At 29.9% G+C, this 17,745-nt stretch overlaps 1 protein-coding gene across 3 annotated transcripts in view; it reads right to left on the minus strand.

The window, feature by feature from the left end:
- The window catches only part of LOC144850554 (F-actin-uncapping protein LRRC16A-like), a 45,493-nt gene extending 27,996 nt beyond the window's left edge, over positions 1-17,497 (minus strand). The window contains exons 1-10 of one of the 3 annotated variants that reach the window (XM_078707845.1): positions 17,290-17,497; positions 16,599-16,696; positions 11,310-11,363; positions 9,502-9,564; positions 7,564-7,688; positions 6,799-6,976; positions 6,166-6,239; positions 5,044-5,125; positions 2,883-2,897; positions 701-745 (exon numbers count right to left, since the gene is read on the minus strand). In XM_078707845.1, coding sequence (XP_078563971.1) covers positions 701-745; positions 2,883-2,897; positions 5,044-5,125; positions 6,166-6,239; positions 6,799-6,976; positions 7,564-7,688; positions 9,502-9,564; positions 11,310-11,363; positions 16,599-16,696; positions 17,290-17,314 — 759 coding nt within the window. In that variant the 5' untranslated portion in view covers positions 17,315-17,497. The remainder of the gene's footprint in view (positions 1-700; positions 746-2,882; positions 2,898-5,043; positions 5,126-6,165; positions 6,240-6,798; positions 6,977-7,563; positions 7,689-9,501; positions 9,565-11,309; positions 11,364-16,598; positions 16,697-17,289) is intronic. The other 2 variants (XM_078707846.1, XM_078707847.1) reach the window with 2 other exon arrangements.
- Positions 17,498-17,745: the final 248 nt, after the last annotated feature.

Below are 17,745 nucleotides of genomic sequence, written 5' to 3' on the forward strand. Positions count from 1 at the left end.
CAAAATCTTACAAAGAAGAGGTGGTGGAAACCGTGTTAACTTTTTATAAATGGAAAAAAAAAACATGCATTCTATCCAAAAATTGCGAAGCATTCATGATTTATTTTACAAGCAAAAATATAAAAAAGCATTTGTAATGCAATGAAGAAAAATAGGAGAACATTCCAAATGGATTTAAATACAAACCTTACATATTTTATCAATTAAATACAACATATTATAGTATTATCAAATAATGTATTAAATAAATCATATAATAGGCATGGTAAAAAATAATTTATAAAAACATTTAACAAATAAATACTGATTTCAAAGCATTCAAGCAAGAAAGACTGTTTTATTAAAAGCATTTGAACAAAAAAAAACATAAAAAAACGTTTTAATGAGTAAAAACAAGCAGACTATTCCACATACGCTATCTTAAAAGTCAACAGTAATCAGTGCAATATGAATAGCACAGATCTCTTCAGTATCAAGTATTTTTTTATTTTAGACGACGGAGAGTTAAATAATGGGACAGTAAACTGTATATACTGCAAATATAGGATGATAAATGAAATAGAGACAGCCTTGCATATGCGCTAAGTTTAGTAATATCTAAAGAAAAAGAAAAATAAATGCAAAGAAAGTTGATTAAATACATTACAGTACTGTAACAATGTCATAACACATGCATTCACAGGAACGATTTATTTTATACCTTCTGTTTAATTTCACTTGTTTGTTGAGCATCTTGTCTGGGAAGCTAATATTTAAGTACAAATATGTTGATTATTGATTTGTCAATATAGTGAGTTTGATTTCAAGTTTGATGATTTTCACATTTAATTCAGTTCCACTGAAGAAATGAAAAGTCTGTACAGAGTAGGTCTACATATTACTATACACATCTTAAAACATGTAGAAACTATATACTGTTTTACTACTGTTTTTACTACTTGGCTGTTTCGATACAGTATTATTATGTCTATGCCATAAGGTCCAGATAAGAAGTACAGTAACAGGTAAAATATTGTTAATATCCAAATATTATTTATAAGTAGGTCATTAAAAGGTGTTGCACTAAAGTAAAAGTTAATATGTAATGAAATATCTATATTAATATGTAAACTTGTTCTAATGTTAAAGGAATTCTCTTCAGTTGAAGTTGATGAAGGTGTTTTTAATAGATTGCAAGTTATTGTAAAGATGAGAAAGTTGGATGTAGATAATAATACATTAAAATGTTATAGGTAAATGTTATTTATTAGACCTTGGTTATCAGATGAATTAAAAAGAAGAAGAAAGGAAGCCAACAACTATTTCATATTGCAAAGAAATGACATTGTAATGACATTTTACAATATCAGTGATTTATCTGATAATGTTTAGCAGCAAATCCAAGATGTAGGTTTATTGTGATGATGCTCAACTTGATGGTGGCATATTTCATGTGATAATAAGGCAAAACAATGGTTAAAGTGTGATGACCATTTCCCACTTTAATGGTGATTTTATTGCCTGTGAGTCCTTTTTTAAAGACAACACTTAGAAAATGGTAAAATGTTTGTATATACATTGTCATGAGGCCATTATAGGCATTCACATATAGGTTGTAAACTAAATAACTTCAATTACCATTGAGGCATAATTTGTAATATCCGATGAGCTAAATTATCTTTACAAAACAATAATTTTATTGTTTTAAATTTTTTTTATTTACATATTGTATAAAGTTTGTTAAGGACTCTTAAAGTTATAAACTATGTTAAAACAACTGGTAAAACTAAAATGTGTAAACATAAACATAGCTATATATAAAAAGTCTATAAAACAAATTGTATTGGCTACCACCTAGAAATTTTGTGGCAGATACCTCCATGGTTCTACTACGCATTCTATGACTTTGATTTTCGTTCTTATGGTAAAGTACTATGTTTTTTTTTAATCAATCAAGTAAATTTAATCTACTACTGGACTATGAAAATATAAACATCATTTTCTTCTGTAGCCATCAAACTCCTTAGCCACCTCACTCCTCCTTCTTTTGGTCTTCAATTCAGTGCTTGCTTACGTACAAACTTTCACACGTACAAACTTGCACATTATTTGACACAAAATACAAACTCCATGTAACAATCCTTGATACAGGCTTGCTATAGACTTAACACAGGAACATATGAGACAAGCCCACATGTATTAGGTCACAACCCACTCAATGGTTTAATTGACCTACATTCGCAATATCTATCAAATTATCAGAATCCCGAAAGGATTGGATAAAGCCACCAACGGAAGAAGCTAAAAGTCACATGAAATTGAAAAGCAAGAAATTAGAAAATTTCCACTATACATAATTATATTTTATGTATTAAAGAAATATTTGCTCTATGCTAATTTAAGTTAAACTATCAAAATTGTTAGAAAATTATTTGCTGAATGTACTGTAACTGTTTTAATATGTTCTCGCTATATTAGTTTTCTACAAATTACAAGAACACCTTGTCTACGAAGGCAAAAATTGATTATTTAAATTATTAATTTTCTACAGGCCTCTGGATAGAAAAGTGTTCAAAAAGAGTTTTTAACTACAAGAGGCAAGTCTATGGAAGGCCTAACAAGCCAATTAGTCCTAATCAAATTGGCGTAGAAGCTAATTAAACTGCTGGAATGAACTTTGTAAATAATAATCTTGTACATAAAGCAAAGTATTGCCTGTTTCGTACAGTAGACTAAGGAAACTTTGTAATTACTGTACAGTACGGTTCTAGCTAAAAGCTATTTCTACTCAAGAACCCGAACTCCCAAGTCAGTGAAATATCATGAAATGATAATAACATAAAGAGAAAAGAAATTGATTTTGTGATTTTTTCTTCAGGCTTGAATAACGTTTCTCTACTTACGCTTTTGCTATGATTCTGTAAGGAAGAAACTTTCATGATTAAATTAAACTGTAAATAAACTGTATTTATACTGTAAATAAACTGTAAATAAACTGTATATACTATACTGTATATATACTATAAATAAACTGTATATAAATTAACAGTATATGCTGTAAATAAACTGTACAGGATATAATATACAGTAAAAAAAATACTGTAAAAAAACTGTATATATACTGTAAAATAAACTGTATTGGTTTGTATTCATATTTGAGAAGTATTGATGGTCATAACTGCAGATCATTCATGTGTATCCTTCAACCATGGAGGAGTTATTTAGAATTCCTCCATGCTTCTTCAACCAATTTAGTGGTGAGTGAATTACTAAGAAGAGATTCAAAGATTTCCTAGTATTGGGGAGTGAAACAGGATGATCCCTGTACCGAATCCGCATGCCTTAACAATATGCGGTAAATTTGGCGTACAAAATGTATGTATAATTGTAAACTCTATTGATGATATTATGATTAAAATGAACTGTAAATATGTCCTTGTTTTCATGATATTTGAGAAATATATTTACAAGTAAAGACACTATTGATCCTGTGTTTTCTTATTGAATTATCAAGAATTCATTTCCTGATATATATTGATTCAACTGTGAACGACAGTATATACTTGCTTAATGAATGGGTCGGTTGACAAGCTAAATAGCTGAATATGACCCTTTTATATGAATAAAAAAAAGATGAATGTCAAATGAGTATAAAATTTAAATACTTTTGCAACAATACTACAGAATTTGAAACTGTTGGGTCTATCAGACAGTAGGGTTATGAAGTACAGGAATCAATAGGAACACAAGAAGTTGTTTAGACTTTTTTTAAACAAATTTTTAGTACAATAATATGTTAAATCAGAACATTTGTCTATACTGTGTGATTCAATATGAAGTTTACACAACTTTCCATACTTTAACATCATTAATTTTTGTTGTTATAAAGTTTGCAGTACACCTTATATGTAGTTCTGAAAAGAACTGTTTTTCATTCTGGAGAAACTCAACAATTCTTTTCAGAACTACATAGTGGTATACTGTAAACTTTCTATCAACATAATCATTTCGCATAATCAAACCTTCAAACAATACATCATTACATTTCATTCAAATCAAACACAAAGTGAAAAAATGCATCACTTCTACCTAATTTTTGAAAATGTGGATCTAGCATATTGAAGTACAGTTGTTTTTCTTTCTGTATCTGAATGTAGCGGGTTTCTGGAGCCTGGAGTTTAGAAGGGTACACAATGTGTCATGACCTTCTAGATATATACCAAATCATTTTTATATGCAAATCATGCTAGATTTGCACACAAATTTTAATTGTTATTCGGTAGTGTTTTTGTGAACAAAAAAGGGGTTTTCTGGTAAAGTATCAGCAGTGTTCCGGATGCTTAAAAATATACATAGTCATACACAGATATGTTAAGTGATTTTAAATTGTTATTCCACACAATACATTTGGGATATATGTGATAAGTAAAAGGATTATTAGGTCATGACTCTCAACTGCTCAAGGCAGTAACAGAATTTACCTTTACTAAGTCATTGAAACCATAATGGTGATGAACTGTGTTCATAATGCGTTGATTTCTACTGTAAGCCCTCTATGTATAATGCATATTAATATCCCTTAATTGTGCAATATGAGATAGGGATTTAGGACAGAGGAGATGGGAAATGAGATTAGGAAAAGACAGGAGGCCTAGCTATACAAAAAGTAGATTCTAAAAAGGAAGAAGGAACTCTTAGCAAGTATTTCAAATCATCCTCATGGCCAAAAAAATGTTCCATTAAAAAATTAAAAACTTATATTATAATAATTATTTTTACTAAACTCTGCCTTTTACTGTACTTTACATGCAGCAATGTAGCATTGTTTCTGATTTTTGCTCTTGACTTTGCAGCAGGCGTACAGTACCTACTCTACTATTAAACTGCCCGAAAATCTCTCTCTTGGTTTTTCATTGAAGTCATCCAGGCAACTGCAAAGCTTTCCTTCTTTGAAGCCTTAAAATTCTTTAAACATTTTTTTTTAAAGCCAACTTTCTTCATGCTTAATATGAGCTAATCTTTACTTAAGCGCAAATATAATGCTACAAGGAAGTCTAGACTTACCAGTTTAATTTTAAGACTGTTCGCTGAGAGTTGATTGAAAAAGGTGTTGTGCTCTAGAGCCGCAATGATTGGAGTCAAATCCCTAGAAAAATGAATTATATATAATTTAATTCAGTATCTCCTAAATATGTTGAGTTATTTCAATTGACTTGAAATTAATACTTTCCAAGTTTGATTTTAACTTGCAACTATGTTAATAATTCATTTACATATTTATATTTTGTTTATGGATCATGTCAATTTTATTCAAATGTATTTACTGCAGAAACTACATTGTTTTTACTGTTATAACATATGACTTTACTATTTTTACTTTGTTTAAATCATGGAAAGAGGCACTCACTGAAATAAATGTATAAATAAATGTATGATTGCTAAATAGTTACATAAACAAGGAGTAAACAAAATATATGGCAGTAACTGCATACAGAACAGAACAGTTTTGACATTATTGTCAGGAAAGTCAATATCCTGTTCCAATTAGGTTTAAAATATTATATATCTGCAGTAGAATAATTTTGTCATAGTTTTTAGGTCTGGGTAAGGTAAATATTCAATTCTTAAGTCATCCAAAATTCAAGGATATATAATAGATATCATCAAGTGTCATACTGACTGATATAATTATACTGTACATCACTGTTAATAGTTAATTGTTTATGAATTAAGTTAAAATTTCAGCATGATCACCTAGAGACGTAAAGTCAACGTTGACAAAACCAGACTCTCTGAACACCAGAAACTCTCACAAAACCAGGTATTTTTATTATTTTTCTATTGTAAAATAAAATCCGAAACCAGACTTTCTGGAAAAACGTAACATAATTTAGCCAGCCCAAGCATGTCCCAGTTCATTACTAGGAATATTGGCAGCAGCAGATAGGCTATGTGAGACTGACCGTCATTTGACCATCATTTACAGCAAAGAGCACCATATTATTTTTATATTTTACTATGTTTACACGATGTTTCACTACTGATAATGTTTGCCACATTGTAGACATGAATATATAAAGTGGCTGTATAGTATGGGAATATCATAAGTTGTTCTGCAGTAAAACAATGTAGTTAATAATAATGGTAGTAGAATAATTTAGACATTGTTAAATTTGACAGTCTTACCTTGGATTGAGATGATCAAAATCATTCAGACAAAGGTCTTTACAATTCTGTGACAGGTATATAGTATCAATATCCTAAAAACAATACAAACATCATTATCTATTACTTATAAGCTTGGATTTTATTTGGACTCAAGACAACGAATGAATTGACCAATCACAAGCAACAGTTTGGATGATCCATCGCATTGTGATTGGTCAAATTGCTTGCGGTGCCCTTATGTCTTGATGAGTTGCGTATAAGTGGGAACCGAGCTTTAGGGAGTTGTTTTAGACAATATTAGAACACTACCATGAAGATCTCAAATCAATTTGAGATAAGAGTGACGACTCCCAGTCCACTTAGCAGTACATGGTTGGAAATACTGGAGGTAAAAAGATGGTGTGGAAAGGTAGTCTTATTATTAATTTTTGAATGAACGAAAAACATTTCTGCAGAAATTACCAGTAAAATCTTAATCAACAAACTCCTTCTGGTCATTCCTCTACATTCCTTTACCATATTATATAGAGAATATGAAAGGATTTACATATATTTATGAATGAATTTTATGAATATTCAATGATTTACAAACACTATCCATTAGACACAACTTCACCTTAAGATTATGCCATTTCATTTTCAGATACTCACCCAAGCAACTTCAGGCATGTATGTGAGTCTCATATAGTCACACATACAAGCATACATCCGTGAAAAACCATCACAGGGGCCGACATCAGTTTGAGGCGAATTATCCAACTTGTTAAGCTTTTCCAGAAAATCCATCTGTCGTTTATTCGGTTCCAGTTGGAAATTAATTATCAATCTCCTTTAAAACAAAACAAAGGGTTATTTACTTGCTGTGATAATCTCAGAGTGAGAATTTTCTTTGTAAATTTAATAAAACAAAAGTAATTTTCATGACTTTCATTCTTAGTCATACTTAAAGTTAAAGGTCACTGTTAATCCCAGGGTTGCATCTAGTTGTGATGATGCCTGGATGACAATCATGCAGATACAGTTTATCATAGCCAGGAGGAATGTGACCAATGTATTAACTTAAAATGTCACAAAGTCAGATAGTAAATATCAATAAACATACTGAATATAAATCACTTAATTATTTATTAGCAGACTAGTTGTGAAATGTGAAGTCAGAATGTAATCTTTTATACTACTGTACATATTAAACAAGAAATATTTCTTACAAAAAACATCGCTCATCTGATGGTATAACTACCATCTAAAATGCATCTCAATGTTTATCTGCAAATGTTTTGATAGACTCTCTTTTCCCAGAAGGGGTGTGCACATTCCCGGTCCGAGTTTCCAAATACCTATCTTTTCAGCTGTAGTAAACTATAAGCTACCGCATGGTATATCCTAAAACTTTAGCGCGAAAAAAGGAAAACTTACAAGATAGGTGTTTTTGGGAAGACTTTTTTGAGAGATGTCGTTAAATAATCAATCACGCTGTCTGTATCTTCAAGACTGGATGTTGACACGTTTACTAACTTGCCGTTTTCTAAAACAAATTTCAGCTAAAAGAAAGAAAACGATAAATGTATTATTATCTATCACGAATAATTATTTTTAAAAAAATATATATTTTTCTGGTATCAATAGGCTCTACCTAAAAACAGCAGTCAAAGATTAAAAATGTATTACAAAATATAGACATTTAAAATATATTACATTACAAATATAACAATTACATTATTATCTACAAACCTCAACAATTTGTTTTTATTTTTGGTGGTACAGTACTATATATTTAGATAAATAAAAAAATGTTTTTTCAACATTATTCAGGGCCACAATTCACTTTTTTGTTGTTTTTGTTTGTTTTTTTTTGTGTAAGTGAAAACTGATGAGTACAATTCTATTTTCAGAACAACTGAAAAAAGCAAAACCAAAGAAGTATAACTAATTTGATACATCCATCAATGGAACACAAATACTTCCTGAATAGCATTGGATAATATTAATATCAAAAGGGAATTTACCACCATAATCCAAATAAAGTAGTTTATAATTTGATATACCTCATCAAAATCTACTTAAGAACTATTGATCAGATAGCGGAAGAATGAAAGAATGTAACTTTGATAGACTGGGTGTATCAACTTCTAATTGTATACCTCATCAGTGTCTATTTTTCAAAGCTGCTACTGTCTACTTTAAGGTGCAACAAAAAACCCATCCAACAATAAAAGTGGGTAAAGTTTAGCCCAATCTAGTCTATTAAAAGTAGAGTGGCTGAATGGTACGGCACCATAAAATTGTATAGCCATAACATTGGCACAGGTTCATTCATAAGGTAAATTCGTCTTTGGTTCAAGACACTCCTCAAACATTAGATCTGTAGAACAAGTCTTCTCACTAAAGTGACTTAAAAACAGAAGGTCCCGTGTACACATATGGCTTGTGTGTGCCTAAAACACCCATAATATCGTTCAGAAGAAAATGAGCAAACATCAGAAGGATGGCTGAAGAATTGGTGACCTCAGATCTATAGGTCAATGGCATGATGATTTGAAATCATCAGATTCATTGCCTAGATACCTCATTCGGATTAGCAATTGCGTTTCAGTTAACTGTATTTAACGTTTGTTTGTTTGTTTTTTTGTTTCACTGCATGAATACATTTACAATGAAAGAACAAAAGTGTGCAGAAGACTAAAAAAATATTAATTATATAAAATATTGAAGGTAAAGTTGCCCAGTTTACAAGAACAACTAATAATATTAAGAAACGTTCCTTTGTGTTATTCATAAATTATTATTATTCTGCCATTTGATTGATTTTTTGTGAATTTTTATTTACTTATAGCGAATTATTTTTTCACCTGAAGTACATTGACAATTAAATGTGACAATTTTGGCTATAAAAACAGTTGTAAAATAAAATGAAACACACTTTGTGTTTAATTAATTCAAGCTTATTTAGATAGCTGCTAGTTGTCATAATAAGTAGATAAAATAAGGTTCAACGCACTTCTATTAATGCAATTTTAATTTCTTATTGAATATGATTAACCTCTGTTAGGAGATTTACAAGTTGCTGTATCATGTTAAATAATTATATATTAACATTATTAAACCTATAACCTGGAGTGCCATAATCACAAGAAGACACTATGGGCCTGTTTCCGCTAATGTACCTTAGGTGGTCCTGAAGCCATTTGAAGTAAAGTGTTTAAAAGTAAAATGAAAAAAATACAATCACATTAGATGTACAGTATTTTGAATATTTTTATCAGCCTCATTTCTACTGTCAGAAAATATACTTAAAATACAGTACCATATTTATAATTTATAGGGTATATTTTTTGGAATCAGAAAAACATTTACCTTTTTGTCCTTTTCAGATGCAATTCCCTTAATCTCCAAATAGTTGAAGTCATGTTCAATTCCCTGTGGGAGAAATTTTTTTAAAAATCCAAATTAATGTGTTGAATAAACATTATATACACATAAAATGAAATTATAATACAGTATTGATTGGATATGTCTTAAAAGGTTACAAAAATAAAGATTCATGGCTACAGTTGCTTAAGGAACTTTTAATTTGCAAAATATCACATTTTTATACTCTAAAATTTATATTACCAGCGGTATTACAAAAATTATAAAAACAAATTATATTAATAGCTTTACTGCAGTATTTTCATGTTTAAATATTTTTATAATGTCTTATTAATTTAAATATGGTAATAGCCTACGAGGTACAGTTTACTTTATAATATGATTTTTGCAGCAATAAAAATAATAATAAAAGACCATAAATAATGAAATACTATTATACAGTATACATATATATAATTATATTCTACATAAAAATATAAACGATTGAAAACTATTATTATTAATATTCTTTTATTGAGTGTCAATTTTCTCATAGTATTTATTATTATTATTAAATATGGTAATAGCCTACGAGGTACAGTTTACTTTATAATATGATTTTTGCAGCAATAAAAATAATAATAAAAGACCATAAATAATGAAATACTATTATACAGTATACATATATATAATTATATTCTACATAAAAATATAAACGATTGAAAACTATTATTATTAATATTCTTTTATTGAGTGTCAATTTTCTCATAGTATTTATTATTATAAACTGAAAAGAGTTTAACACTCACAATTTGAAATGTTGTCTTTTTTTAGTAACATTAATTATTAATGTATATTATGATCATAATTAATAATCAGGGGAGGGAGAGGGAGTGGTGGCTAGTGTGAACTACATTTTGATATCTATTTTTGACAGTTAATAATATTATATTACTAACCGTTTTAAATAAAATCCTGCATCCGCCCCAGATAATCATGTACAGTAGTATCATGGATTTTTTAAATATGTTTTTAGATTAAGTATTTATAAAAGTGTTATATTAAACATTAAAGATGAAATGTTGAGTGTAAGATATTAACTTATTTCCCTGAGATAAACACACTCAAAGTACTGTACAAACTTACAGTGTGTAATGGGGATACCCCTATCGTCAATGAGTAATACACAGTTGTCGCTGAATCACAATTTTAATAGATCTGAGCTCATGGGTCGGAAATTGTTAACACAAAGTTTAATCATCTCAATGACTTTGTATAGATATCTAGGTTTTATGATGAAAGACTATAACAATCCATTTGAAGAGTAATTAAATTAATTAATTAATTTTGACTTATTAATTAATTAATTTTCTTGTTTTTTTCATTTTTACTGAGTCATACTTAACGATAATTGTACTAGGCCCAACCACTCACTTTTCAGTCATTACGGATTGGACCCCATTGGAAATAAGTTTACTTTTTTGTCGACTTAATGGGTTATCCAGGTATTCTTTTTATACATTGTATATTTTAACTTTTATGTATGAATATCAAATAAAATCAATCAATCAATCAATCAATTGCAACAAACAAATTAGCAAAAAGAATGACATATGTCCCAAGAGTTTTTTTTTAATTTTTATAACAAAGGTCTATATTGGCTTTGACTTTTTAAACTAAAATGAAAAAATATATCAGAGTGGTTTTTATACGTGCGAAGGGATGTATGTTTAGAGATAGTGTACTGTATCATATGTATAAGAAAAGTATTTAGAATATATTATAATGTACCATAATAAGTTTTAAATACTTACATGTTTCCCTGATTTCATTGGTAATATCACAAAGACACGAAACGCTGTCAAAGCCTAAAACGAAAACAATTAAAAATCAGATTAATAATTATAAATACCAATATACTTTATTTACATACTGGAAGAAATAAAGGATTAAGAATGCAGGCAATATGTTAGTTGAGACATCATTAAAACTTTATTATGTTTTGTTGTTTGAACTTGGAATGTGTACAGAATTCATGACTTATGAATCTAGAAAGCACACTGATGAACATACAATGTTCACATACTGTAAAACATGATTTATGTTGCATCCATGTTTTTAACCCCAAACATACAGTACAAGCATGTTTATCATGTAATTAAATACACCCACACCCCTTTGAGTATGGTAGGCAGATACTGTAGCACTGGTCTCATAGAGACGATGGTTTTCAGTTTTTATTTATTATGAAATTAATTCATATTGTTTATTGGCAATTAATTTCTTGGCAAAAGTCAAATTTTCAAATTGAAAGGTCGTAAAGAATAAGGTCTTGCCTTGATGCTCAAATTGCTCAAAACTACTGTAGATGCCTGATGCATGGCAAAGTAGGGGGAAAGACTAACAGTAACATATCATATGGTGTACAGTAGCCCATTTTGTTCATGATTTCTCTCCAACATGGCTAGATAGCATTTTGGGCTGTGATTAATTTTGAGCTGTTGGAGTTGCCAATCTATTATGTATTTTCAACTATTATCTATATAATATCAATAGTTACATAAATAACAAATAAATAAATATAACCAGTCACAGTACAGTATGTCTCTATATAATCTAAACAAAATTGGGACATTTTTTAAAGCATTCAATGCAAATCTACTCTGTTAAATGAACCATGACAATTATGCAAATCAGTTATATTCATCATAGAACATTACCAAATATGGATATAAATCCAGTTACTATAGTAACAAAGACCCTTTTAATGACAGAGGACAATTTGAATTCTAATTATACAGTCACTATCAGATAAGTGTAATCTTATTCTCCATTTGCTTGTTTATTTATTTTTGGATGGTTGGTCTTATTTTATGGTAAAGTCAGACAAAACCTATAATATGTTTATCACCAAATATAATACTTTAGGCCATATAAACTAAATATTTTCTCAAAAGTGTCGGTGGTGGGGGTTCTTGTTTCATAAGGCAATATTAATGTGGGAATATATCATGTGGCTAAAATACTATGTACAGTACAACAGAATAAACAAATAATTATTAATTACAGTTATTCTATTCAATGCATTCGTCATTTTTGGAAAATAGAAAAAAAGAAGAAAAATCATTAGGGCTGATTTCTAGTGTAATTAATTTTTGTATATATGCTCTTATCAAATAATCGAAACCATTTGTACCACGTTCCAAAAATGTAATTTGTCTCTTCTTTCATATTAAATTATGGTTCTATAATAAATATGTTTGATTATTAATAATCATCAATTTAAACTGACTCTTCCTTTATATGTACTGTAGTAATTTTTTAAACATATTGTATGGCTTAATTATCATGGACTATTTAGCAGACAAAAACAAATGTTCTCTTATACATTATGTTAATTAAAATAACCGAAAATCATCATTGTACAGAAAATCATGCCAGGAATTTTTTCCTATTTTATTTCTCGTCAATTCAGCATAAAGAATAAGGATCTAGACTACAGTGTATGTGCATAGTCAAAGCATTGATAAAAGGCAATTGAAATAATATAACAAAAGAGTGTGATTGTATTAAAATGCCATTAGTCATTGACACAACAATGTAGAAAGACCATATATAAACTTTGAATTTTGTCATGAAGTACTATTCAAATAGACATTGTATTTACTGTACATAAGGGAGGATTCAGACACATAGGAAAAAAAGGAGGGGCAATAGAGAAAGGTAGACTAATGTAATAAAGTAGTGGAGCTGTAGCTAGGTGGTTAACATGCTTCCAATCCCAAGGTCCACTCCTGACCTAGTACCAGGGTTGTAACTCAAGAATCTTTCAACTCCACTCCCTATGCCTCAAATGTGACTTTAAGCATGATAAATTATTAAATAGTTTATCCATCCTGTAATTGGTTGGATGCATATGAAATAAGAAATAATTGGAGCTTGGTCCAAAAAATAGCCAGTGCCGTTGAGCCGCTTGATCCCATACCAGAGAAAATGGTATAACTATCAGTAATGAATGGTTTTGCAGGCAAGTTTTTAGAGAATCTGGTTCTGGGCGAGTCACGTGTACTGAACAAAAGTCAATTGTGGTACTTTAATACTATATAAATAACTGTACATAAGTTAAAGTTCTTGTACTTTGCACAAGCCACAATGGGACAATTGGACACGTTTGATTGAGTAACTATAGGACAGATATTCACCATACCTATCACTAATAATAATATGGCAACTAATATCTTGACTATAGGCAAAATACAAACAACCAAAGGCCTAACTGTATACAGGACTTGTAAACACATGATCACTTTTGACAACTCCACCCACTGTGAAATGTGTATACAGTGTTAGCCTTAAGGAACCAATGATAATGATTGAAAAAAAAAATATTCAGTTGACTTTATAATATTATACAAATTGACATAATACAAATTATTGTGTTTCTCATGTTATTAGAGCATGGAGTTTATACCTCCATGGTTAGAGTATACTGTATGACACATCATCTGAGCCAAAATGGTAATATTAGTTTCACCTCTCCTCCCTCTTACTCTCAATGTGTAGCTCTTCATTCAGACGTTACTTCTACCATGTCTTGAGGGCAGGGTTCATGGAATGTACCATTATCTGATAGATAGGGATGTTTAATTAAATTGTATATATTCGAGTTGTAGTTCTCTTCTCAAAGAGAATTAGGTCATTGTCGGTTTATCCAAGTAAGCTACCAAATAATAGACCATTTAAGGATTTAAAAAAAAAATGTAATTGTTGTACGTGTATGCTGGTGTTCACATTTTTTTAACAGCTGATTGTGATTTGAGGATATTCCTTTTCTGGAGACATATTATCAGTAGCATGTTCCAGGTGCTTAACAATTTTTTAAAGAGAAATAATAATTATTATATAACATTTTGTGGATAGATGATGGTGTTTATTTGTTCAAGGATCCTGAAGTTTAAAAAACAATTGAATGACATTTCTAGAAAGTCGATACAATTTGTCATGACAATGGAAATTTCACATGATTATATTTATTTTTCCATTTCCTTCCTTCAAAATAGGCTCAATGATCTAAACAATTTTTCTTTTTAATAAGAAATACAAGATTTTACAATACAAGGACAATTCAGTTTACAAGGGCACTACTTGTATTGAAGGGTTTAAACATGGAGTCTCCATGGTTAAAGTACACCTTGGAAATGCATTGGCCTATACAGAATCTAAAATGACAATGTACTTTGTAAATTGTGAAAACATAGTAATGATATGGCATGGTAAACCTATTATTAAAGTAATGATCAGTGTTTTTTAAAGATTGACGATAAAGGAATTAAACAGACCATTTGTATCCACGATAAGGGAGTCTATAACTTAGGTCTAGATTCCAAAAATAGCTACCCTACAGTAAAGGTAACACAATCCAAAATTATGAGTGCTTAGCTTACCAAGATAAACCAACATGTTCTCTAGAGGGAGGGATTAAATACAAAAAGTTAAACCCCTCTACCATAATGGAACAGTTTGCAACCACAAACTTATGTAGAAACGTTCAAACGTACCGTCATCAGTAACTTAACGCCCACTATTATGAGCGCAAGTACATACCAACGAAATTGATTTTAACTTTTGCTTTTAAAAAGGCATGCCTCAATCACTGTATGCTTTTCACGGTCCAATAAACTGAACAAAAAAAGTCACACAAAATATTGTGTCTAATTTGAATAATTATATAAAATTAAATGTTCATATTATAAAGATTTCTTTAGACAGTGATACATAAGTCAAGCATTCTGCACCATTACACATCCTGTAATTATTAAGCCAATTGACCAGAAAATAAATGGTGTAAACTGCATCGATTATACAACATACCATATAATAATATTCTTGAGCTTTGTCTACACATCAAACTAGTTTGACAAAAAAAGTGTGATGTGCCCAAATATGGTAGTGATATGCCCAAACATGGTAGTGGGATGACATCATCATCCATATATGGGCACATAAACTTTGATCGTGTAGTATCTTATTTGTGAACATTACGATAGTACATACTGGGACCATGTCAAAATGATTCTAAGAACCGTATTCTCTTACTCAATAGAAACACATGTATTATGTAATGAAACTACAGAGTAATAATAATGGTTGTTTTGTTTAAATAACAATTTAAATCATTGTTTATATTTAGTCAACTGTAGTTATGTACTTTACATTGTGATACTTGTTGTGCAATTTAATGCATATTTTAAACAATTACTTAATTTGAAACTATCTTGTTTATTATTATTGCATGAAAAATAATAAACAAATGCTCTAACTGCTAAATCCGATGAGAGTTTGATTCAAATCTCACGATCAGTAATCCAACTTCCAACACAATGCGCCATTCATCCTCACAAAATCAATTGAGGAATCAAGAGGATGACAAATTGGCAATTTTAAAAATATGAAAATTAACCAACTTGCTCAATGTTGCCAGACTTTTCTCATAAATTTCAGGAGATACTCAAAAAAAGAAAAATCTTATCTGCCATAATAATAATGCATCCTAATATTTTAAAATATGCTGCAATATTTATAATGTATTGCATTGTTTTTCTTTCTTTTTACCAACATCTGGTCAACAATAGTCAATAGTTTTAATATGGTGCACAAGTCATTGTTTTTTTAGAAGTGAAAGAAATTCAAAACAGTAGCCAAATAAACAAACAATATAGCATGTGAATTTTAAAAGGTGTTCTTTGGTGTACATTCATATTCATGGATTCTTATTTAGAAAATGTTTATGAGATAAGCATTATGGCGGAGTATTTATCAATCATTTTGCTTATTTTGTCTAATATAATTTAGGGATCATGTCAACATTATTATATACTGCAGTAAAGCAACATAATACAATGTGCAAAGATTAAAAGAAGTTTAAAATTGTCCCATAATTTGTTTAGACGATTTTGGGGCAGTCACTGCTATAAACAGTCATGTATGATTGCCAAAAAAGCTTACAGAAAAAAAAAAATAAAAAAATTTAATGGCAATAGAATAATTTGACATGGTCCCTAATTTCATCCTGCACAACCAGACTGGCTTGAATTTTTACCTACCAATATTCCACTTTCAATTTTTCCTTGTTTATTTTCCGATTTAACAGACTTTACTAATCCATGCTGGAATTTGTCTTTTAGTACATCCCGTACAATTTCTAAACGATTGGAAAAAAAGAAAAACTGAAATGTTTATTTCAGATCAAAGTATACATAAATTTGTATTTATCTCTGGTTAGTTAGTCAATAACATTGTAAAACATTCTGCTCAAAGTGCGCATCTACTGGATGGATGTTTGGTACATGTTTCCTTGCTCCCTACCTCAACACAATTCTGATGGATTTTATTGATCAGGACCTAGTTATAATAATTTCAGACTAGTCAACTTCTGCTTGTAAAATGATGACGTTAGGGTAGCGGAGATAAAATCAAATTTCTGAACAACCAGTTCAAGAATGAATGTTTGTTATATTTTTTAATGGAATTCACACACACCACCAACAAAAATAACAGTATGTATTTTAATAATATAATATTGTCAGATTTGCCTATTCCTATAGTCTGCATTATTGTGTAGTGAGGAAAATAGTACTACAGTATTGCATCTATCCTCCAGGCCCAAGCAATCTTCAGAAGTTGAGCTGAAATTTACCACACAACCCACACATGACATGCCCTGCCCCTCTCTATCATCTCCAACTGATTGTCAATGCCAAACAAGTTAGCAAACCAAAACTAAAAATAGCTTACCCATCGATTCCTCTGAACTTCCCATCTTTGAAGTCAGGGCACGTTTAATTAATAAGGAAACTAAACAACATTAACTGGGAGTGAACAGAGGAAATTCTCAGACATTAAATAAATCATATAAACACGGAAGTGGAAGTATTCTAACCAGTGGTTAAATCTATTCCAAAAGTCGTCTTTTTAGCACAGGCGGTTGCTTCGAACTAGGAAATAATACTTGCAATTATCCGGCGTAGTTCATTTTAACATTGGGGTTTTTTAGCAACACTTAAAACATAATCATTCATAATAATTGATAAATAACTACAAATATGCCAAAGTTGATTATATAACTTACATTTTATTTTTAAATATAAATCTTAATATTTTATCTATTTTAAATTCTTTATAATTGGTAATATAATATTTCAGACAACCCTTACATTATGGTGAGCCAGTCTGAATGAGTCAATCTTTAAT

Source organism: Antedon bifida, chromosome 8, assembly GCF_963402885.1.
Source record: "Antedon bifida chromosome 8, ecAntBifi1.1, whole genome shotgun sequence".
NCBI classification, from domain to species: Eukaryota; Metazoa; Echinodermata; class Crinoidea; order Comatulida; family Antedonidae; genus Antedon; species Antedon bifida.